General features: G+C 35.4%; 3 protein-coding genes across 4 annotated transcripts; 1 reads left to right on the forward strand and 2 right to left on the reverse strand.

Moving 5' to 3' along the window:
* Positions 1 to 36: 36 nt before the first annotated feature.
* Positions 37 to 13,369, reverse strand: LOC128170142 (eukaryotic translation initiation factor 4E transporter-like). Of its 2 annotated transcripts, none has more exons than XM_052836096.1 (19): positions 13,150 to 13,369; positions 12,350 to 12,520; positions 11,103 to 11,176; positions 10,375 to 10,511; positions 10,109 to 10,250; positions 9,552 to 9,729; positions 8,381 to 8,654; positions 7,833 to 7,993; positions 7,573 to 7,696; positions 7,147 to 7,368; positions 6,553 to 6,672; positions 5,738 to 6,000; positions 4,131 to 4,265; positions 3,465 to 3,897; positions 2,992 to 3,101; positions 2,511 to 2,665; positions 735 to 912; positions 525 to 639; positions 37 to 429 (listed from the first exon to the last, which is right to left on the reverse strand). In XM_052836096.1, exons 2-19 carry the CDS (start codon positions 12,467 to 12,469, stop codon positions 62 to 64), a joined length of 3,309 nt encoding a protein of 1,102 aa, XP_052692056.1. In that variant the 5' UTR covers positions 12,470 to 12,520; positions 13,150 to 13,369; the 3' UTR covers positions 37 to 61. The 2 variants fall into 2 exon arrangements, with proteins under 2 accessions (XP_052692056.1, XP_052692055.1); XM_052836095.1 differs by having other exon boundaries at positions 9,552 to 9,732.
* A 205-nt stretch (positions 13,370 to 13,574) lies between these two features.
* On the forward strand, positions 13,575 to 24,909 carry LOC128170141 (developmentally-regulated GTP-binding protein 1-like; the record flags this gene model as incomplete). Its single annotated transcript, XM_052836094.1, has 5 exons — positions 13,575 to 13,839; positions 15,131 to 15,296; positions 15,554 to 15,684; positions 15,787 to 15,856; positions 24,740 to 24,909. Coding segments are annotated over exons 1-5 (576 nt in total), but the record flags the coding sequence as incomplete, so codon positions are not given.
* LOC128170143 (uncharacterized) lies at positions 19,783 to 21,750 on the reverse strand. Its single transcript, XM_052836097.1, has 2 exons — positions 21,613 to 21,750; positions 19,783 to 21,252 (listed from the first exon to the last, which is right to left on the reverse strand). The coding sequence occupies exons 1-2, from the start codon at positions 21,711 to 21,713 to the stop codon at positions 19,800 to 19,802; spliced, it is 1,554 nt and encodes a 517-aa protein (XP_052692057.1). The 5' UTR covers positions 21,714 to 21,750; the 3' UTR covers positions 19,783 to 19,799.
* Positions 24,910 to 24,922: the final 13 nt, after the last annotated feature.

The raw sequence follows: 24,922 nt of genomic DNA on the forward strand, positions 1-24,922 counted from the left end.
CCTGTTTGCTAAAGCTAAGCTAGTGTTGATGAGCAATATTAAAAAATTTATGTCTTAAATTTCAGTCTTCCATAGACCTTGAAACAAACAATGGCGTCCTTTTTACCTGATCAATGGAGTTGTTTCTAGAGAACTGTGGTGAGTTTTGATTGGCCAGTGAAGGGAGGCCACTCTGATTGGCCAGTGAGGGGGGAGGAATGCTGAGGTTTGGCATGTGATTGTGTGAGCTGATGCTGGGCTGACTGGTGGAGACAGTGCTGGGTCCCACAGACAGGGAGGGGTGACTAGAACAGACAGAAACCTGGCTGGGGTTGGTCAGCGTCCGGAAGTCAAAGACGTTCTGCTCCGGCCTCCGGGAATCCTGTCCCTGGAGCTCTCTACCCTCCTCAGACCTCACCAGCTGCTTCACCGGCGGAACCTTCTTGTCACCTACAATACAAAACCCTATGTTGACTACCCATTTCAGAGACCGGATGTTATATAAACTTGAAAATGATCTAAACTAGCTATGTAACAGAGCTTACCATCGGCTCCCTCCATCCTCGGTCCATCACCTCTCTGCTTCTCCTTCTCGCTCGCTTTGTCAGAGTGCATCTTTCTGATGACAGATGTCGGCGTAAAGGAAGCAGTTACTGAAGGCTGTAAATAGAGAAATGAGAAAATTCAGGCACCTGTCAAATAATACAAGAACTGTGACAAAGATATATTCAAACCTATGCTGTATAGTACTGCACCTTAGAACCAGGCATTGACTGTGCTGAAGGTGTGCTCTGGGGGGTGAGAGGCTGGGGGAGGGAGGAGGCAGGTAAGGGTCCACTGGGCACCAGGCGGGGGGAGGCAGGGCTAGGCTGCTGCTGGCCTGGGGGTGCTGCTACTTTTCCCTGTGGGGTCGTAGGATTCGGAGACTTTCCTCTGTAAAGACAGTGTACACATACAGGTATTATGCTTACCGTATATACTCGCTTATAAGTCGGTATTTTGGGAGTAGAAATTTGAATAAAAAGTAGGGGTCCGACTTATAGGCGTGACATACAATCAGATAATTTTTCCACTGAGTAAAACTTCGTTTTTGGGTGCCATTTTGCTTCCAACTTTTGACTTGCGATCGCTATACTTGACATTTTTATTTTTTAATTACTAAAATGATAAACACTTAATAAATAAATTGAAAGTTTCAACTGTATTTCTTAAAATATGAACAAGGTTTATTTGATAGTATTTTTTATTTAAACAGGCAATTATTTACGCCTGAGGTGATAATAGCTGTAGGTATAACTGTACTTAAAACAACACAAGCCAACACTGAGTTTAGGAGGCTAATTACCAACCCTAATCAGTCAGTGGGGGATAAAATCACTGTCATTTTATTTCCAGTAGCATTTAAAATAGTTTTTGAGCTATAATCAAGTTGTAATGAGTGTTTAAAAAATAAAATGGCGTCCAAAATCGTAAGTTACAAACTTCAAAAAAGATAACTCTGTTTACAGAAAACTATTAAAAAAATGGCGTCTAAAAGCGATCTAGTGGGATTACAGAACAGCAATTTCTGTTTAATACTTAAAAATTAAACACAAGAATAATTGCTGGTCTGTTTAAAAAAAATAAAGATTGATTTATAATTATTCATAATTAATTACACGAGGTGATAATAGCTATATTGGTGGCTGTAGGTGGCATGTCACCTAAAACAACACAAGCTAACACACCACTTTTAAAAGGGGCTATACCATCTTAATCAGTCAACGGGGGATCAAAATCACTATCATTTTATTTTCAATAGTAATTTAAATATTTTTATAGCTTACACCAAGCTTTCATTGGTGTATCAATAAAAAAAATGGCGTCCAAAATCGAAAGTTATTCATCCAGGATAGATGTCTTAACTGAACACAACACTTTAAAAATGCATTGCATCTAGAAATGATAACAGAGGGGTCAAACACCAATATTTTTTTTATCTAGAATATAGTCATGCTTGATTAAAATGTGCTTATTTGATTGGCAATCGTAGACTGATTATCCAGAAAAAATTACCCGACTTATAAGAGGGTCAATGGCAAAATCTTGAAAATAAACTTGTAAAATGGTAACCGACTTATAGGCGAACAATACTTATAGGCGAGTATATACGGTATAATTCAAGTTTGTTTTCATACAAAATTACAATATCCCATCTTTTTTAACAATATACAGAACATGTATTATCACTAAGACACAAAAATGCATGCATAAACAAAAGAACTCAAATTTAGCAATCTTCATCAAAACCTGCTTGGTTTAAACAAAATGCATGTAGAAATCTTAAGAAAATTCCACATCATTGATATCTTAAGAAATTTGCACATCAAAGTTAGTTATAATGAAACTCATATCAAACACATGTACATTACAATGACTTTATGTAACCAAAATCAGTCACAAAAGTTTATAGCTTTTGTTCATGATATCTCATCTGTACAGAATACAGGTGAATTCCTTTATAGACACTATGACCTGGAGTGGCATTTTACCTCTCTTGCTGTTTCTTTATGAATCGCTCCTTCTGATCCTCCAGCTGTTTTTTGAGGAGGGCGGTCTGCATGATGGCCTGTGTGTGGGCGATCAGCTCCTGGGGGCTGGGGACTCGAGGCACCAGAGGGGGTCGTATAGTGGCTGTACCAGTGGACTGTAACAGAAATCATATATTATCAAAACTCAATCAGCATGCCCTATTACCAACTGATTATATACTATCACAAACTCGATCAGCGTACCCTATTACAGCATTATTATACCCTATTACAGCATGAATTCATTACAACCTATTACAGCCTGATTACATAATCACGGCAAAATGCAAATGAACATGTAGCTTTTAGAACAGTATGGAAAATTTAGTCAAACTTGTTTTTGAGTGATGCCCTTTATACTTGTCTATTTGTACATGTAATTATAACAATATGTACAATATGTACAAACTAAAGCAAGTCATTAACAGACATGAGGTCTTACAGATAGGTTGGTAGCTGCCTGCATGGACACAGGAGAAGATTTGCCTGCGATCTGTGAGGGGTGGATGGGGGATGGAGCACTCAGATGCATCGGTGGCTGCTGACTGAACACTACAAAACATCATCAAGCTTACATCATGCTCTCATTTAAAGTAACAATCATTCTTAAACAATCTCACTATATTTTCACCTATAAAAAATAGTCCAAGAAAGACCAAAAATATTAGTTTTATTCCTCAGGTCAAATGAACCAGGTAACCTGTTGTCTCACTGGTTTTATTTTATTGCAATATTAATGACAGGAAAGCGTGGAATTCCATTTTCAATATAAAGTTAACATTTTAAAATAAAGTTGTAATAATAATACAACACATGCCTGTCACATTCTTGATTGAAATTTTTGGCCCGAGAAACCTTATTAATCTAAAAAGATTATTTATTTGGTTTTAACTGTAGCATAAGGTATGTACTTACTAATGGGTGATGGTACCCTTGGGGACCCTGGCTGAGCGAGCAGGGCCTGTTGAATCAGTTGTGGAGAGGCCGCCCGTGGGGATGGCGTGTTCTGCATCAGCCCGATGACTGCAGCCTGACCGGGGTGGGGCGCCAGAGGGGAGTGAACTGCTGGAACCGGTGGCATGGGAGGAGGGGGCTGCTGGGGGGGAGGGGTGGGGGTGGAGGGTTTGGTAATGATGGTGGGATTCTGTTTGATGAAGTTGGCTAGGGTCTCAGAGTTGTCCGGGTGTCTGGGGGGTGGGGGGCCTCCTCCCGAGGGGGGTGTTTGCTGGAAGTTCTGTGCTTGTTGAGCTATAGGGGTGGACTGGTTGTTGAGATGAACACTTCCCCGCATGTGATTCAGAGTGTGCTGACGGATCTGTAACTGTTGCTCCTTGTTACGTAGCAAAGCCTGCACAAAATTGTAAACCAAACCATAACACAGTAAAAATACGTGCAATATTTATTCATTATCAGAAGAAAGACTCTTTTACTATAAAATATATAGCAGCTTCATTTTCATACAAGACAAGAGTCTCTTTGGTCATTGAAGAAGTTAAATACAGTTTTACAATTAAAACTCCTTATTGCTTTTTTAAACTACTAATTAACAAGAAAGTAACATTTGTAGATGATTGTTTATACCTGCAGAAATTCATTCTGAGCCACACTGCCTGGGGTGAGTGGGGGCTGTCCAGGGGGTGGTACATTGTTGGAGGAGGGTGGGGGCTGACTCAAGAAAATAGGAGACATGGTCCTCTGCTCAGGATTGCGTTGAGCCTGCAGTAAAAAATCAAGCTGATGAAATCAATTTCAGCTGAATGTATTGTTTGAGTTGATTTATGAAGTTTGGCTCAATGTCTATTAGAACATCAAATATCTCATAGGTTTTTGGACTCATAGTGTGTTACATTCTGATAGACTTACAGTGTGTGACATTCTGATAGAATTAAAGTGTGTTACATTCTGATAGCCTAACAGTGTGTTACATTCTTATAGACTTAGTGTGTTACATTCTGATAGACTTACAGTGTGTTAGATTTCTGATAGACTTACAGTGTGTGAAATTCTGATAGACTTACAGTGTGTGATATTCTGATAGCCTAACAATGTGTTACATTCTTATAGACTTAGTGTGTTACATTCTGATAGACTTACAGTGTGTTAGATTTCTGATAGACTTACAGTGTGTGACTTTCTGATAGACTTACAGTGTGTGACATTCTGATAGACTTACAGTGTGTTACATTCTGATAGACTTACAGTGTATGACATTCTGATAGACTAACAGTGTGTTACATTCTGATAGACTTACAGTGTGTTACATTCTGAAAGACTTACAGTGTGTTACATTCTGAAAGACTTACAGTGTGTGACATTCTGATAGACTTACATAGTGTGACATTCTGATAGACTTACAGTGTGTTACATTCTGATAGTCTTACAGTGTGTTACATTCTGATAGACTTACAGTGTGTTACATTCTGATAGACTTACATACAGTGTGACATTCTGATAGACTTACAGTGTGTTACATTCTGATAGACTTACAGTGTGTTACATTCTGATAGTCTTACATTGTGTTACATTCTGATAGACTTAAAGTGTGTTACATTCTGATAGACTTACATACAGTGTGACATTCTGATAGACTTACAGTGTGTGACATTCTGATAGCCTAACAGTGTGTTACATTCTGATAGACTTACAGTGTGTTACATTCTGATAGACTTACAGTGTATGACATTCTGAAAGTCTTACAGTGTGTGACATTCTGATAGCCTTACAGTGGGTTACATTCTGATAGACTTACAGTGTGTTACATTCTGATAGACTTACAGTGTGTGACATTCTGATAGCCTTACAGTGTGTTACATTCTGATAGACTTACAGTGTGTAACATTCTGATAGACTTACAGTGTGTTACATTCTGATAGACTTACAGTGTGTTACATTCTGATAGACTTACAATGTGTTACATTCTGATAGACTTACAGTGTATGACATTCTGAAAGTCTTACAGTGTGTTACATTCTGATAGACTTACAGTGTATGACATTCTGAAAGTCTTACAGTGTGTTACATTCTGATAGACTTATAATGTGTTACATTCTGATAGCCTTACAGTGGGTTACATTCTGATAGACTTACAGTGTATGACATTCTGTGAACTTACAGTGTGTTACATCCTGGTAGACTTACTGTGTGTGACATTCTGATAGACATACAATGTGTGACATTCTGAGACTTACAGTTTGTGACATTTTGTTAGGAGACTCCACGGCTGCTGCTGCTCCAGCCTGCATGAGACTTAGAAGCTTGTTGAAGGCAGCAAGATCGTCTTGCTGTTCTTTGGGCGACTGTGCAGGGGGTGGGGGCTTGGACGCCTTTTGCTGAGCTGGCTGGGTCACCAAAGGGTGCTGTATAGGGGCACCAGGAGGGGTGTAGGTTCGGTTATTGTTGGGTGCCATGTCAGCTTCTAATTCTGCAACTGTCTTGAATCGTCCAGGCATATCTTAAAATACAAATGAAACAAGCTTTGACTCCTATAATCTGCCATTGTACATCAAGATAAAGACTTTTAATGCACAGTATGTTAAGTATTTTTCTTAAAACAATGCAGCCCAATTTTTTAATCTTATCTAATATTTAGTTTTACATTTGTTTGCACAGAATATTTTTTTTTCTTAGTTCAGGGATAAAACTCTGTCAAAAATCATCATATCTGGATCAAATTCGAATTTGACCAGTGATTTCTATGATGTATCCATACATTAAATTTGAGTTGAATGTGTGCAATTGCTGCTGAGATTATGAATGGAAAGTTAATGATGAGGGAAGGATTGAATGACGGAACAGGGTAAAACTATTTAAACCTGGTTATTCTATGGCCGAGACAAAAAAACACAAAAATTATCAACATACACAATCATATTAATGTGGAAATGCCTGAGAACCTTATTACAAATGTTTTTTTTTTTTTTTGGGGGGGGGGGGGGGGGGTTCTTGGGTGTTTGTGTTCCTATTGTTAGTGAATCAGCCCATTTAGGGGTGTATGGCTGCTTACGAAGTGGAGAAGCCACCGCTGGGCTGCCTGTGCCACTGCTTGATGGAGTGGAACCCTTCCTCCCAAATAACAATGCCTTCAGCTGAGCCTCAGCATCCTGGGCAGTCATACTGCTGGTGCCTGATAAAGAAAATGACATAAAATAGTCAGAGCAGACAATGATACATAAACAGGCAATTATACAAAAAAGAGTAGTCATTGATACAAAATAGTAAGGGTAGTCTTTGATACAAAATAGTCACGGTTGTCATTGATACAAAAAAGTCTGAGCAGATAATTATATAAAAACACTGTATGCAATTATGCAAAACATTACTGTAGTCAATGATACAAAATAGTCAGGGTAGTCATTGATACGAAATAATCATGGTTGTCATTGATACAAAAAAGTCTGAGCAGATAATTATATAAAAACACTGTATGCAATTATGCAAAACATTACTGTAGTCAATGATACGAAATAATCATGGTTGTCATTGATACAAATAGTCCCAGCAGATAATAGATGATACAAAACAATTCATGTTCTCAAAACTTGGACTATAGAGCTTGACAAATAACTACAGCAGAGACAAACTAGTCTGCCTGACTTACTGCTTCTGTGAGATCGGTCGTGTGAAGAGTTCTGGAACAAGGCGTTCAGCATGGGTCCTATGGTGTTCTTCTGTACAGAAGAGAAGTCATAACTCAACTGCTGTGGTTTATCTTGGAATGTGCTGTTGGCTGAGGTGGAGAACACCGACTGATGAGAGAAAGAGTTGGCCGAGGGTGGGGGAGGGGAAGGGACCACTGGACTCTTGGAACCACTCAGCAAATCTGTAATATCAAAGGACATATGTAAGTATACAAGAAAAATAAAACACCACCACCAAAACATGTACAGAACTTTCTAAACAACGCAACAGAATATTACAAATTTATGACTATAACAAATGTAAACATTATCAATCATGTTACCAAAGCAACATGAGCAAGTTTTAAGTATCTTCCATCAGAATATGTGTTAATTCTAGAACTCACCATTTAAGTAGCCAAAGTCCTCATTGATAGATGACCGCCTACTGTTGTCTCGACTGCTGTTGGAGAACCACTTACTGAAGCGACTCTGGAGTCCAGTAAAGTCTGTACTTGGACTGGCTCCTTCCTACATTCAAAGCAACAATCCGTGTTAACATGGAAGTTCAAACAGAACAGAATTATAATCATACATATGTTTAAATGCATAATTTAGTCCTAACTTGGTTTATTCACAAATTCAGTAGTGTGTTTATAACACTTACGTGAAGTCCAGGCAGGTTCTCCAGCTTAAAGAACTCATTGAAGTCAAACAGATTGTTGTGGCGTGGTGACTGTACGTTGATGCTGTCAGAGTTATTCGATTCCTCGGGAGAACTTGGTTCATTTGTTTCCAGACTTCCATTTCTATCTGTCACATTTGCAACTAACAAAAGATATATGCTCAATTTCAAGTCAGAAATCACAAAGAACTTAACATTATATAAATGAGATTGAAATGATGACCATTAAAAGATTTCAAAACAGTCAAATTAATGACCTTATACTTTTCTCGTAGACGTGCATAAAATACATGCATGCACTCAAGGATTAACACTTTATCATTACAATGTGCTAAAGATATTCACACTAAGATAGCCACTTTATTTATTGACAAGCTAGAGATATTAGCAATAAGACTTAAAAAATAATTAAACTTTATTAATGGATATACTAGAAATACAACACAAAGACAGACACTTTATAAATGGATGTGATGGACCACACGAAGACCGATGACCACTCAACGTCGTCCAACCACCTGCTCCCTTACCAGACTCCCTCCGGTGATTGGTCTCCTCATCCTCCTCTTTATGGGGCGTTCCTTTCTTGATCTCCTGTCTGGATTCTTGTCGCTCCGCCTGCCTCCAGTTCTCGTCTTCCTTATCTGGAGTTGAGTTGGATCGCTGCTCAAACCCGTGGAGTTCGATCCGATCATGTTGACTGGTCGGTCCCTCTGTGAACCACTCTGGCTCCTCCTCGTTGCGATTGCGGTAAGAGTCTCTTCGATTTCTGTTGTTGTTGTAGTGACCTCGTTCTCTGTAGTTCTACAGCAAACAAGCAAAGAGTTCATACTTAGTGATTTTAGCATAATTACTGTAAACGTGGAAAACATTACGGTGTTTTTAATTTCACTATGTTCACGATCAGACAATTTTCCGTGAACATTAAGACACCGTGAATATTGAGCTGTGCATTCACCATCTCCGTATAGGCCGCCATTACAGATGCATGTGTGCATGAGCGGGGCCTAAGTTACCACTTGTTTATCGTAATCAAAGTATAATTAAAATTCGTTAAAAATAGCAAGTATGAGTATTACGTTAATTTAATACAATTAATATCATAATTAAACAAATGTTTATAACGGAATATTCGTTTCACCTTTATCTCTGCGGCCTTATCGAAGCCATTGTGAACATAGGGGCTAATTGTCACTTACTATCTCGGACATCACCTTAGGGCAAAGACTCCTGTACAACCATGACGTTGTCTGCGATCGACATTCATATTGAGCAGTTCATTTAAAAATTGATTATAAAGGTGTACTTCTTTCTAACAGATTACATGTACGTTTTCCCTTTAATTTTCATGCCCAAAATATCAAATACGCATTTTACACCAGTGCTTATTTCATTCAACACAAACATGTTTTATTATTCTCATCGTACTTAACGTAAATAAGGCTTTAATTTTAAGAAAATAATGTAAATTACATGATGCAGGTTCATCACTCATCAGATTTTTTTACAATCAGGATTTACTTTTCTAGGACAAGAAATCGATTACCCGTGAAATTAAAAACAGCGTGAAAGGTACTTACACCAGAAATCGTGAAATTTTAGACACGTGGAATTAAAGACGTTTACAGTATATAACAATAGACACAATTGATCAATAAGTAACTTTTGTTGCTTCTAATTATACAAATTACAAATCCTTACTCTGTCTTCAAATTCACGCCTCCCATAATTCCTGTTGTCTCTGTTATCAAATCGCCGGTCTTCACGGTCAAATCGGTCGCGGATCGCTCGAAAGTCCCGTTCCTGGTGAGCTGGTTCCCGCTCCCGATCCCGATCAATCTGGATACGTCCACTGCCGATCCTTCTGGGGTTTCTCTCTCTGCTAATCAAGAAAAATTATTCAGCACTATTCCAAATGTGTTTAAACAAATCCTATCAATCCAAGTCTTAAGAATCCTTGATGTCTGTCCTCTAAATGATATTCAGATGGGTCTCATCAGAAATTTTTTCAAAGGTTTCATTATCATGTGTTTTAATCTTGCATTTAATTTTATATTATGATTATCAAAAATTCAATTTACCATGATAATCAGACATTTTAGGGATGATGGAGAAATTACTCAGACCAGAAAAGACATTAAGTTTGAGTCAAATTTACCTTAAATGTTTAATTTTGACCTCTGTATAAAACATGAGGAGTTTAATCAATGAATCATAATCAAATATGTAAATGTAATCAACATGTTGGTAGACATTACTTTTCTCCGTTCTCCTGCCCGGGTATACTGATCTGTCGACCCAGGGGAACATGATTGCTGACATGACAACCCGTCCCGAAACTCCTACGCTGCGGACTCAGAACTATCCCGTCTTTGTCGTCCTTCAAACGCTCCTTGGGGTCTGACAAAAGAGGAAATATCTTTTATTATTGTTTGATAATATTTCAATTGGTTCATCAATATTCATGGACAAATATGGTCTCTTATCTTCCATTCAACAAAGCAGGACCAAAACACTGCTTTACCCGATGGTCTCCTCCTGTTGATGTAGTCTCTGTCTAGGTCTGGGGGACGCTTTTTGTCTCCGACCATGAGGGGGGAGTTCCCACGAGAAGTGTCAAAAGATCGAAACCACCTCTCTGGTTCCCATATCCCCTCAGGCCTGAAAACAAACAACATAGATTACATTGTTGTGCTTGGCATCGTCTGACACTGAACTTTGCAGTAAGCTACAGCTCCTCTCAAGCAGCCTGTTTTGTTCTTAGGTTTCGTGTAAACAAAGTAAACAAATCAAAACAATCAATTCTTGAATGTTCCTGTGCCAAAAAATTGCATGTCCCAATCAAAATTTTTTAATAATATTTCTGAATTATAACATAATAAGTATGGGCGAACTTCATTCCCTTGTTCTCCATGGAACTGAGAGGAATGATCAAACTATCCAAGAATTTAAGATGTAGAGGTTACATTACATTAATTATAAGTAGTTGGGACATCCTAAATATTTTGACATATCTAAAGCTTTCAAGGTATCAATGTTCATGACATCCAAGTTCAATCGTTTTGTCTTTCCACTTTGTGGTTGGTTGTTTTATCAGGCAAAAGTTTCACACAAGAAAAGTTGCATATTTTAGTGTCTGTATATAACTTAAATTACAAGATAGTTTAAACACTTTTTTCTTTTTTACAAAAACACAACACAGTATGGGCTTATTTTAATGATATAATAATAATTTCTAACAATATTTCTTACGAGCAATGGTCCTTAGACAGACAAGGCGGCCTTTCCTTTGCCAATCTACATGTCGAGAGGTCAATCAACTTATCCTACAAATCAAATTGGAAAATATTAGGATCTATGGTACCAATTATCAACAACTTGTTAAATTATGAAAATGAACGTTTTTGCATTAAATTGACAGATGAACATGATGAAAAGAAAAAATTCGTTATTCCAATCTAATGGGATTTTGTTAGATCCTCACAGAAACATATCAAATACAGGAGCATGAAGAATCTAATTTTAATAAGACTGTACTTAAAACTTTTATACAATCATCAAATAGAGCAATCTGAGTTTTAAAAATATATTAATTAGTTAAATATAATCACTTTGACCTTTTTTTTTTTTTTTTACACCTTTCTACTTACAAAGCCAAAAAAATATATAGCAAGTGTAAGAGAATTCATTAAATCCATTAAAGTGCAGACATTTGAAAATTTAATGTACAAAACATCAAATTATGAAAATGCCCTACAGCCAACATAAGCAATATAAAAGATATTGATACACAAACATTCAATACAAATTTTCATCATGAACAATTTAATTTATAATTTAAAGCATGTACTCTGTATCCTGATGTTGAAAATGCTGTTTGATATATCTCTTCATTGCAGTAGCTTTAATAATTGATGAAAATGACTTCCTTTATATTCACTGATAAATCAGCAAATTTATACCGTTCAAAGAATTCTGTTTTTTGCAATAGCCTATCACTGTAGACCAAATGACTGCACTTCTGTCTGAGATATTTAGAATTGTGTTTGCACAATCAATTGCAACAGAATAAATGAGCACATACCACACTTGCTCTTAATATATTTTGATACTGCTAATTAATGATATCACATTTGTGAGCTACTAAAGTTCACTTGGGTATACATAAGGTAACTGATTAACATTTAAACCTAAATATGCAAATAATATTCCTATCTAACCATTTTTTTTCACCATTTTAGCTACTGATTTAAAATACTTTAAAGTTACAAGTACTACAATACACTGTAATGGTGGTGTCATAAAAACCCCATCAGTCACCAGGTTGAAGATAGAAACTTTTGTTCCTACCAAATTGTTATTCTTTCTATTAACACCAAACAACCAATTTAATTTCAACCTGTGTTATTTACTTTTTTACAATCAATATGTAAAATATAATTTTGAAATCCCCAAAGACTGTAATGGTCTTTTGACACATCAACACAATATGTACTTACCCTACTATACATGTATTTTGGTATGGGCCCTGGAGTATCGATCCGTGTTGGCAATTCATAACCCTCCTTTGGAGTGTCTCTTCCATTATCGTCCGAATTTATACCTCTATCTACTTCCATTCTTCTTTTTAACTAATTGCAAAATTTGTTTTGGTGAAACTAGTGAAATTGCTATAAAAAAAAATCATATCACAATTAAGCATGACGAGTTTTCAACATTAAGTTTAAGTTAATTTATTACAAATCACATACAACTAGCAAATCCTATCTTATATATCAGGAATCACTAAAAAAAATTGACAATGTATAAATGAGAGCTGTTAGAGCTACAATATTCAAAAGTTCCGAAATACATGTACATATTTGCCTAGAATAAAAAGTTTTATGTAACATTTGGAAATTAAAATGAAGAATTTTAATTTTGATGTAATAGGTACAGAGAAAGAAGAAAATATCAATCTTTGGCAAGTATATTTAACTGCATACAAACTTAAGACAACTGTGACTAATGCACTCTTTTGAGCTTGCCACAGTTTTAAAATTCTAGCCCCCAATTAAAAGATTGTGGTTTACTCTACAGGGAAATAAGTCCTTGCAAATTCTCACTAATAAACACAAAGCAATGTTTCACACTCCATACAAAAAATTCTAGTTAATTCAACTTTATCAAATTTATGACAGTGGGAACTGTTCGCTGTTCGTTATGCGTATTACACAATCGATGAGGCTCAACAACACTCTGAAACAAAACTCAATACACAACACACAAATCAACGTGATTATTATTGATGTGTTCTCACCTATATGTGTCTCCGATGAAAACTACTGTTGTTTAGAACGACGGGAAACTAAATACAAGGAAAAACCAGATGCGAAAGAAAAAGTGTTGAATACCTTTTAAAGAAACTGAACGAAATGCATTACTATGTACTAAAATTAAACAGAGAATACGGTTTACAAATTTGAACCACTGGAGCTAAACATCGGAAAATGTAGTAAATTGCCCGGATGTGACATGCGCAGTTCATGATGACCTTTGAAATGTGTAATGTTTTGCATAAATATAACGATGACCCCTTAAATTATCAGTACAATCAATAACCGTTTAATTTGAATCTTCAAAGCATTTCTGAGCTTAAAATGTTTTGCAAAATCAATTTTTTCATAAAATTTTGGAGATAAAACATGCAGACAACTTCTTCCGGGTCATAGGAAACTGCAGATTTACGACCCCGGCACATAAAACATATTTTCATTAAATTATGACTAAATGAACATAAGTAATTTTAATACTTAGCAACAAAAATAAAGAAATATGAGATGTTAAATTCATTTCCTGTCCGATCGTTACACATGAGAGTCTTTAGATTTATTTTTCAAGTCGGGTTAGTAATCCTCTTTTTGCCGGGACAGGTTGCTCAACGTGAAAACCATCTGCGAGTATCAGAAAAATGGGAATTTTAGAACGAATAGCTGAAATTGAGTCCGAGGTAGGGTAGTTTTGTTCACTAAGCGACGTTTGGTCTGTTATGACAACGTATAATGAAAATCTAAAGATCTTCAATCACAGGATATTGAGGTCGAATACTCAAAACCATGCTGAAGTGTTTTGGGAGAATCTTATTAAACTTCATACGTTTTACGATGAGACCATTAGAGCAAGTACAGCACGAAGTGAAATTGATACACAGGGATACATATGTTTCATGATAATTAATCAAAGCCTGGTTAACCAAATGCAGTGATTCATTTTGAAAATGGACTTTTCTGAATCATAACCACAAGAGTCCCAAGCAGAAAACAATGACTGACGAGTCCACATTTTATTCCCCAAAGAACATAAATATCAAATTAGCTACATTTTTTTAAACTAAAATTTTAAATGACCATACTAAAAGAGGGGCTAAGTGCCGTCACTTGAACCCTTCCGAGTTTTCTGTTTCTTCGTCGCCAATATCATTTATTTCACGTTCTGGATTCAGTGTTCCTTTCAGCATAAACCTATTTGTTGTTAGTAATTTCAGATTAACTGCCACTGGTCTACTTTTTCATAAACTCTGGTTAATCTTTCCTGGTTTAGGAGGAATTTTATTTGTTTTACTTGGTCGCATCGTGATCGACATCAATTTCCCCACCATAATATCATGTATCTTTGAGTCTCATTGGTTGATAACTAAGTGTTGACAAATGAGATTTTGGCTTTAGCAGAGTTTGTATCCTTATTCCAGGCATCTACTTAGTAGGTTAAGAAAGGAACAATCGATGTTCTGGAATTTCTTAGCAAGGAGATGTGTATTTCTAACTTTAATGTGTCTTTTGGGATGCTCATATAAATGAAAGTATCTTTCCTGAGCAAAATTTGTGCGTATTTTACGCTGGACACACATCAAAATGAATCACTGCCAAATGGATGCATCTGCATGATTGAAAAAATTAACAGGCTGCGCACAAACCCCCATTTGGATAACATTTGACTCCCATTGCAAATTGTCAGTTAGTTAGAATAGCTTCACTGGCTATTGATACATCTGATATTCCTTTGCTGTCAACATCTTTAATCTGAAATTTTCACCGAAAATTTGATTAAATTTTGATAAAAATATAAACAATCCTACATCATTAACATCAAACTAATTCAAGAACTGAGGAACATAAATGCTTTTTCAAGAGCCCAACTCTGTATTTCTAAAAGCATTATGTATCCTTGTTTTCAAAAGATCCTTTTTCCCAATTCAAAATTTACTAAAATATGCATGTAAAATTTTTCTATTTCATTTAAAGATGGCCAGGACTCAGAAAAACAAGGCGACGAGCGGTCATCTTGGTCTCCTCAAAGCCAGACTAGCAAAACTTCGCAGAGAACTCATCGAGCCTAAAGGTGGGGGTGGAGGAGGGGGAGAGGGTTTTGATGTTGCCAAAACCGGAGACGCCCGTATTGGATTTGTAGGTAAGGCTAACCTTATACCATTCAACTTTTTACCAGAAATCCAGATGTTTCTCATGCTTTTTCAGATTATGTATGCATTTTAGTTTTTAAGTTTTTTTTTGTGTGCATTGTCAATTGAAAATGTGCATTACTTGTTGGAACACTTTACAAAACATTAATGTTTTACCCCCAAAAATGTTAGTAGATATATTTTGCATGAGAAAAATTTTCAGCAATTTTATACCACACATCTTGTAATGTTTGAATTTCTATTTTAGGTTTCCCATCTGTAGGAAAGTCTACTCTACTTAGTAATCTAGCTGGAGTCTATTCGGAAGTGGCTGCCTATGAATTCACCACCCTAACAACTGTTCCCGGTGTTATACGATACAAAGGGGCAAAAATTCAGGTAAATATTTACCTCTAGTTAAAGACATGCCCTGTTTTTTATGTAATTTGCTTTACCTATTGATGAAATTGCACGAAGATTATAATTCTGCTCATATTTTAGTTGCTTGATCTTCCCGGTATCATTGAGGGAGCCAAGGACGGTAAAGGGCGTGGAAAACAGGTCATTGCAGGTCAGCTTTAAATCTACTTTGTACTGAGAACACTGGTAAATTTCCTTGCTTATCCAGCTTATTTGTCTGGAAAGGGTTGCGCTGGTTAGATCTTAAACTTTGCGGTGAGGCACATGTACAATATACTTCATTTTACGAAAACAACAATCTGTTAGCTATTACCTATAGCAATCCATTATGTTGTGGGCCAATATATTGTGATACATTGGCTAGTAAATCTATTACTATTGTAATGATACTTCCTCTTTGTAAATTCAGAGTTACTGGTATTAAAATAGGCCTTGGATGGAAATGCATGCACAGACATGCTCAACCCCCTAACCCTTACCCCACTCTGCACCCACCCCCTGGCAAAAATTTCTAAAATTATCCCTTAGACCCTCCAGAGAAAATTTTTGTACACATGCTGTTGTATTGTATGGCTATCTATTGATCTATTTTTGCTGTATTACAGTTATCTATTGATCTATTTTTGCTGTGTTACAGTTATCTATTGGTCTATTTTTGCTGTGTTACAGTTATCTATTGGTCTATTTTTGCTGTATTACAGTTATCTATTGGTCTATTTTTGCTGTATTACAGTTATCTATTGATCTATTTTTGCTGTATTACAGTTATCTATTGGTCTATTTTTGCTGTATTACAGTTGTATTGTATGGCTATCTATTGGTCTATTTTTGCTGTATTACAGTTGTATTGTATGGCTATCTATTGGTCTATTTTTGCTGTGTTACAGTTATCTATTGATCTATTTTTGCTGTATTTCAGTTATCTATTGATCTATTTTTGCTGTATTACAGTTATCTATTGATCTATTTTTGCTGTATTACAGTTGTATTGTATGGCTATCTATTGGTCTATTTTTGCTGTATTACAGTTGTATTGTATGGCTATCTATTGGTCTATTTTTGCTGTATTACAGTTATCTATTGGTCTATTTTTGCTGTGTTACAGTTGTATTGTATGGCTATCTATTGGTCTATTTTTGCTGTATTACAGTTATCTATTGATCTATTTTTGCTATATTACAGTTATCTATTGATCTATTTTTGCTGTATTACAGTAATCTATTGATCTATTTTTGCTGTATTACAGTTATCTATTGGTCTATTTTTGCTGTGTTACAGTTATCTATTGATCTATTTTTGCTGTGTTACAGTTATTTATTGGTCTATTTTTGCTGTGTTACAGTTATCTATTGGTCTATTTTTGCTGTATTACAGTTAATTATTGGTCTATTTTTGCTGTATTACAGTTATCTATTGATCTATTTTTGCTGTATTACAGTTATCTATTGGTCTATTTTTGCTGTATTACAGTTGTATTGTATGGCTATCTATTGGTCTATTTTTGCTGTGTTACAGTTATCTATTGGTCTATTTTTGCTGTGTTACAGTTGTATTGTATGGCTATCTATTGGTCTATTTTTGCTGTATTACAGTTATCTATTGATCTATTTTTGCTGTATTACAGTTATCTATTGATCTATTTTTGCTGTATTACAGTTATCAATTGATCTATTTTTGCTGTATTACAGTTGTATTGTATGGCTATCTTTTGGTCTATTTTTGCTGTGTTACAGTTATCTATTGATCTATTTTTGCTGTATTACAGTTGTATTAGATACCGTCTCCTGTTATCTTTCCCTTAGAGGGCGCCACACGATAATACGGTCCCCTTCGGAACTAGCTCGCGCATTATCGCATCGGCTTTATTGTATCAAACGTAAACAAATCGCTGTCAGTTCACACGTGAAACATGCCGGAAACTTGTTGCTCTGTACCTGGGTGTAGTAATAGAGGTGGCCACGTTTTTCCATCTGATCAACTGAGGAAAAAAGCTTGGATTCATGCAATCAGACGTGGGGAATCCCGTTTTCAGAGTTGGGAACCCTCGTCACATGCTGTAGTGTGCAGATCACATTTCCAAAACTGTGACTACCTCTCGGAGACGGTTTACGGTAAATGTTTAGCTTTTTTATTTACGAAGTGTAAGATAAGGATAAACAACCATTAAATTCCTTTTTTCTTTTTATTTATTTTTATTTTAATGGAAAATCGCTACAGTCAAATGCCACGTTTACGTAACGTAGTTATAGTCATTGATTATATTTACTGTAAAAGATCGAAATGGTCAAAGTTCCTTAGACGATATAACTACATGTACATATAAATCCAAATTTTGAGGGTTTTTTTTTATTTGCTAAGATGAATCTGATAGATAATTTGATTTGAAACTTCTAATTTGACACTTTCGCCTTGTTTTTCTTTGATACATTCAAAGGAAATAAACATGCGATTGATCTCCAAGAAAACTTGTGTTGCATATCATTAACACAGCATGATTGTACATCTGCTTGTAAACAAACTCTAAGTACCCCGCTATTGCCTAATACCCTCTGCTGGACACTTGTTAGTTGTCTTATATAAACATCTGGCAGGAACACCCACTGATATTTTTTAGAACAGTAGCTGCCAGTATTACATAACAAACTACTTTCCATAAGCATGATAACAGATCAAAAGATTTGTAAGATCTAAGTATGAGACAGAGTAATTAGATAGTTTCTGTTTGACTTACAGATTTTATTTGAATGGTTACTAAAGGTATTTTAACTTATAGAAATTTTAAACTTTTTTAGGAACCACACCATTAAGCAGACGCCTGAAAAAAACAGCAATCCCAAGCATTTTCCAGTGGATAGATCCTGCAAGTCCCGCAGATATTGCTAGGGCTAGCCGAGCTAGGACAAGGGGGGTGAAGAGAAAGTTAATCGAGATTAATACCACCGAGAATCAAAGTCAAGGCACAGTGTATTTTCAAGACGATATTGATGTTGCAGATGAAATTGTCATTGAAAGCATTCCAACCAAGAATGACACTGACGAGGATTCAAGCGAAGAACAGAAATTTTATTTAAATGTTGAAACCCAGACACCTACATTTCCACCAATGTGTATTGATAATTTTGAGAAAGACGATGCTGGCATTCACTTTTATTCAGGGCTTGAAACATATGTTAAATTTTATATGGTTTTAAGAACCCTAGGTCCAGCCGCATATTGTTTGAACTACATCTATCACAAGGTTACAAATATCAGCGTTCCAGATCAATTTTTCCTTGTTCTTATCAAACTGCGTAGACATAGAACTAATTTTGATTTATCCAGATTATTTAATGTCTCAGAAAAAACGGTGTCAAATGTATTCTATACATGGATTCTTTTTATGTCAAAGCAGTGGAGAGAAGTAGACATATGGCCACCCAAATCCCTTGTTAATTATTTCTGTCCATCAGATTTTAAATTGAAATTTCCTAATACTAGAGTTATAGTTGATGGAACTGAATGTCCGATCAAAAAACCAAAACTTCCAAAAACTCAGCAAGCCACTTTTTCGACTTATAAAAATAAGAACACGGTCAAAATATTAGTTGGTGCAACTCCTGGTGGCCTTGTGTCATATGTATCTCCAGCTTATGGTGGGTCAACAAGTGATAGACAAATTGTAGAGCGAAGTAGTTTGTTAAATTTGTGTGATCCTGGAGACTCGATTATGGCCGATAAAGGTTTTAATGTTCAGGATATGTTTGTACATAGAAATATTCAGATAAACATGCCCACATTTTTTAAAAAGAAAAACAGAATGTCTTGTTCAACTGTTATTCAAGATCGAAAGATATCCAGTAAAAGAGTTCACATTGAGCGCATCATTGGACTTGCCAAAACTTTCAAGATTTTAGTTGAACCTATGAATAGTTCAGAAACTAAATTGTCTTCGCATATAACCTTTGTATGTTTTATGCTGTGCAATTTTAAAACTTGCATTGTTCCCTCTTATGCCTAGATAAATTTATCTTTTGCAATCATGTTGTTGTTTTACCTTAATGTAAAATACCTGTATACTAGTAATAAATGAAAGTGAAATCAAAGTTAGAACAAATTTATTTTTGACAATGACAATCCTGATATGACTTGAAAAAACGTTTCTCCAAAAGTGCAGGTTTAAAACATTTCTCATAAAAGGAATCCAGTTTCTTTAACATCTCTGATATGAATTTGTCATTTCTGTCAACTGTGAAAAACAAAATATCAAGAAAAGTATACACAATGAACACACATTTTTGTTTTTCTGTGCAGAATAACTGTCCTTGAATTTGGTAATAGTAATCATGATTGGTGTCCAGTGAAAACGTTGTACCATTTTGACGGATGTATGGAACTGTCTGTCTCGTAATCATACTATTTCTAGCAACATACGGACACTTAACTTCAACAACGGTGTCCTCGTCTATGATCCCATCAGGAGATGACGCCAAGTAAGGGTGTGCTAGGCTCACACATATACCGGTGGGATGTACTGTTTGTCCAGTAATCTCTTCAAATTTTTTTACTGCCACTTTTTCAAATTTCTGTCCATGCAGGATTGGTGATGTACGAAGCCGTAGAGCCTTAGTGACTAGACTTTCTGCCAACTTTTCTGGGTTCGTTCTTTCTGTCATCTTGCATATTCTCCCAAAGACTGATGAATGGATGCGCTTGCACCTTTCCTCATGCCACAAATTACTTAAAGCTTGATCGGCTGTTTTCATGTTCAGAATCCTGGCTTCTTCTTCCGAAATCTTCGTAACATTCAATTGTTGGAGACATTCAAAACTTCCTTGGTACTGCAAATAATCATGGTCAATATCAAATCCTGTCATATTGGCTGGAGGAAATGTTTGATAAATTGGGGTTTTACTTATGCCCTTAAATGACAAGCATACATTTTGAAACCAAGACTTGTATCCTGGATGGTTTCGGAATTCCTCTGGCCTTGGATCGAACCCCTCTGGTAAATTACAGACTTCATCACATCCTGGCATATCTAAATTCCCGACTTTCATCGGAGAACCTTTATGTGGCTTCACTCTGTGGAATGTCTGTAATCTTTGGGTGCACGTTTGTTCTGTCTTTATACTGCCGTGCTGCTTAAAACATGCACAAGCATATAACGCTGTTGACACATGTTTACAATGTGCAAATGGTCCCATACCAGCTGCACACTCACATTGGCATTTTAATACATTTCCATCTTGACCGATTTCAATATCTATAATGTACACAATAGATTTGGACATTTCTGCTCTTATGGCACCTCTAACATACCAGAGCGAATTGTACTCAGTTGTCCTGAGGTATCTAATAAATCCGTCATTATACAAGTTTTTCGCCTTGGATTCAATGTTCTTGTTGAATTGGGACAAGTAAGTGGTTATTTCATTCAATGGGGATCCAGGAAAACTTTTATCGCTATTTAGGTCTTGATAGGAATCAGGATCAGGTAAATCCATGGTGTAATCCTGACCAGCTGGTTCTGCTCTAGAGCAATGTGCATTACGCGCATATGCCTCAAGTCTGTAAATTATAATGTTTGAAACACTAAGTAAATGCAAATTTGAGATATGACAAATTTTAATTCTAAACAGCAAAGAAAATACCTCTTAAATATGTTAAATAAAATCCCCATTATCTCAGTATAACTTGAATGAAAGATAGCAAACGTCAAAACTAGTTTATCGGCGAGGAAATTCGAGTGAAACTAAAACATCGTTTTTTGTGCTGCTTGTTTGTTTTCTGACCGATCATACAAGTACACTTAATTTAAAAAGAGTATTTACATTACCACTCATCTCATCTAGGTTTTTATGAATAGAATATGCATAATATCACAGCAAACACTCAAGATCAAGAGGAGGTATGAACGTGAATATTTACCTCTCAACAAGTTCTCTTTTCCGTCCCGATTTCTTTGCTCCAAACTTATCTAATTCTAATTTGAGTTGAGGGATTGTCATCGATCCATAATTTTTCGCCATTGCCTTTGTTTTGTCTTCTTAATACATGTACCTCGTCTAAAATCTACTATAATAATGATGCTGATATACACGATAACGTGTAGAGATGCCATATCAGCTGTTTATGTTGGACCGCGTTATCTTGTGGCGACCCCTCGCGGTGCTAAGATAAGATAACTCACTCCGGTTCCTAATTGTATGGCTATCTATTGGTCTATTTTTGCTGTATTACAATTATCTATTGATCTATTTTTGCTGTGTTACAGTTATCTATTGGTCTATTTTTGCTGTATTACAGTTATCTATTGGTCCATTTTTGCTGTATTACAGTTATCTATTGATCTATTTTTGCTGTATTACAGTTATCTATTGGTCTATTTTTGCTGTATTACAGTTGTATTGTATGGCTATCTATTGGTCTATTTTTGCTGTATTACAGTTGTATTGTATGGCTATCTATTGGTCTATTTTTGCTGTGTTACAGTTATCTATTGATCTATTTTTGCTGTATTTCAGTTATCTATTGATCTATTTTTGCTGTATTACAGTTATCTATTGGTCTATTTTTGCTGTATTACAGTTGTATTGTATGGCTATCTATTGGTCTATTTTTGCTGTATTACAGTTATCTATTGATCTATTTTTGCTGTATTACAGTTATATTGTATGGCTATCTATTGGTCTATTTTTGCTGTATTACAGTTATCTATTGATCTATTTTTGCTGTGTTACAGTTATCTATTGGTCTATTTTTGCTGTGTTACAGTTATCTATTGGTCTATTTTTGCTGTATTACAGTTATCTATTGGTCTATTTTTGCTGTATTACAGTTATCTATTGATCTATTTTTGCTGTATTACAGTTATCTATTGGTCTATTTTTGCTGTATTACAGTTGTATTGTATGGCTATCTATTGGTCTATTTTTGCTGTGTTACAGTTGTATTGTATGGCTATCTATTGATCTATTTTTGCTGTGTTACAGTTATCTATTGGTCTATTTTTGCTGTATTACAGTTATCTATTGGTCTATTTTTGCTGTATTACAGTTATCTATTGGTCTATTTTTGCTGTATTACAGTTATCTATTGATCTATTTTTGCTGTGTTACAGTATCTATTGGTCTATTTTTGCTGTGTTACAGTTATCTATTGGTCTATTTTTGCTGTATTACAGTTGTATTGTATGGCTATCTATTGGTCTATTTTTGCTGTGTTACAGTTCTCTATTGATCTATTTTTGCTGTGTTACAGTTGTATTGTATGGCTATCTATTGGTCTATTTTTGCTGTATTACAGTTGTATTGCATGGCTATCTATTGGTCTATTTTTGCTGTATTACAGTTGTATTGTATGGCTATCTATTGATCTATTTTTGCTGTATTACAGTTGTATTGTATGGCTATCTATTGGTCTATTTTTGCTGTATTACAGTTATCTATTGGTCTATTTTTGCTGTGTTACAGTTGTATTGTATGGCTATCTATTGGTCTATTTTTGCTGTATTACAGTTATCTATTGATCTATTTTTGCTGTATTACAGTTATCTATTGATCTATTTTTGCTGTATTACAGTTATCTATTGATCTATTTTTGCTGTATTACAGTTATCTATTGATCTATTTTTGCTGTATTACAGTTGTATTGTATGGCTATCTATTGGTCTATTTTTGCTGTATTACAGTTATCTATTGGTCTATTTTTGCTGTATTACAGTTGTATTGTATGGCTATCTATTGGTCTATTTTTGCTGTATTACAGTTATCTATTGATCTATTTTTGCTGTATTACAGTTGTATTGTATGGCTATCTATTGGTCTATTTTTGCTGTATTACAGTTATCTATTGATCTATTTTTGCTGTATTACAGTTGTATTGTATGGCTATCTATTGGTCTATTTTTGCTGTATTACAGTTATCTATTGATCTATTTTTGCTGTGTTACAGTTATCTATTGGTCTATTTTTGCTGTGTTACAGTTATCTATTGGTCTATTTTTGCTGTATTACAGTTATCTATTGGTCTATTTTTGCTGTATTACAGTTATCTATTGATCTATTTTTGCTGTATTACAGTTATCTATTGATCTATTTTTGCTGTATTACAGTTGTATTGTATGGCTATCTATTGGTCTATTTTTGCTGTGTTACAGTTGTATTGTATGGCTATCTATTGATCTATTTTTGCTGTGTTACAGTTATCTATTGGTCTATTTTTGCTGTATTACAGTTATCTATTGGTCTATTTTTGCTGTATTACAGTTATCTATTGGTCTATTTTTGCTGTATTACAGTTATCTATTGATCTATTTTTGCTGTGTTACAGTATCTATTGGTCTATTTTTGCTGTGTTACAGTTATCTATTGGTCTATTTTTGCTGTATTACAGTTGTATTGTATGGCTATCTATTGGTCTATTTTTGCTGTGTTACAGTTCTCTATTGATCTATTTTTGCTGTGTTACAGTTGTATTGTATGGCTATCTATTGGTCTATTTTTGCTGTATTACAGTTGTATTGCATGGCTATCTATTGGTCTATTTTTGCTGTATTACAGTTGTATTGTATGGCTATCTATTGATCTATTTTTGCTGTATTACAGTTGTATTGTATGGCTATCTATTGGTCTATTTTTGCTGTATTACAGTTATCTATTGGTCTATTTTTGCTGTGTTACAGTTGTATTGTATGGCTATCTATTGGTCTATTTTTGCTGTATTACAGTTATCTATTGATCTATTTTTGCTGTATTACAGTTATCTATTGATCTATTTTTGCTGTATTACAGTTATCTATTGATCTATTTTTGCTGTATTACAGTTGTATTGTATGGCTATCTATTGGTCTATTTTTGCTGTATTACAGTTATCTATTGGTCTATTTTTGCTGTATTACAGTTGTATTGTATGGCTATCTATTGGTCTATTTTTGCTGTGTTACAGTTATCTATTGATCTACTTTTGCTGCGTTACAGTTGTATTGTATGGCTATCTATTGGTCTATTTTTGCTGTGTTACAGTTATCTATTGATCTATTTTTGCTGTATTACAGTTGCTCGGACATGCTCCCTTATCTTCATTGTACTCGACGTCCTGAAACCTCTACAACACAAGAAGCTCATCGAGCACGAGTTGGAAGGATTTGGGATCAGACTCAACCAATCACCTCCCAACATTGGATTCCGTCGGAAAGAAAAAGGCGGAATAAACCTTCAAACTTTGGTAAACAAAATAG

Source organism: Crassostrea angulata, unplaced genomic scaffold (assembly GCF_025612915.1).
Source record: "Crassostrea angulata isolate pt1a10 unplaced genomic scaffold, ASM2561291v2 HiC_scaffold_339, whole genome shotgun sequence".
NCBI lineage: Eukaryota > Metazoa > Mollusca > Bivalvia > Ostreida > Ostreidae > Magallana > Magallana angulata.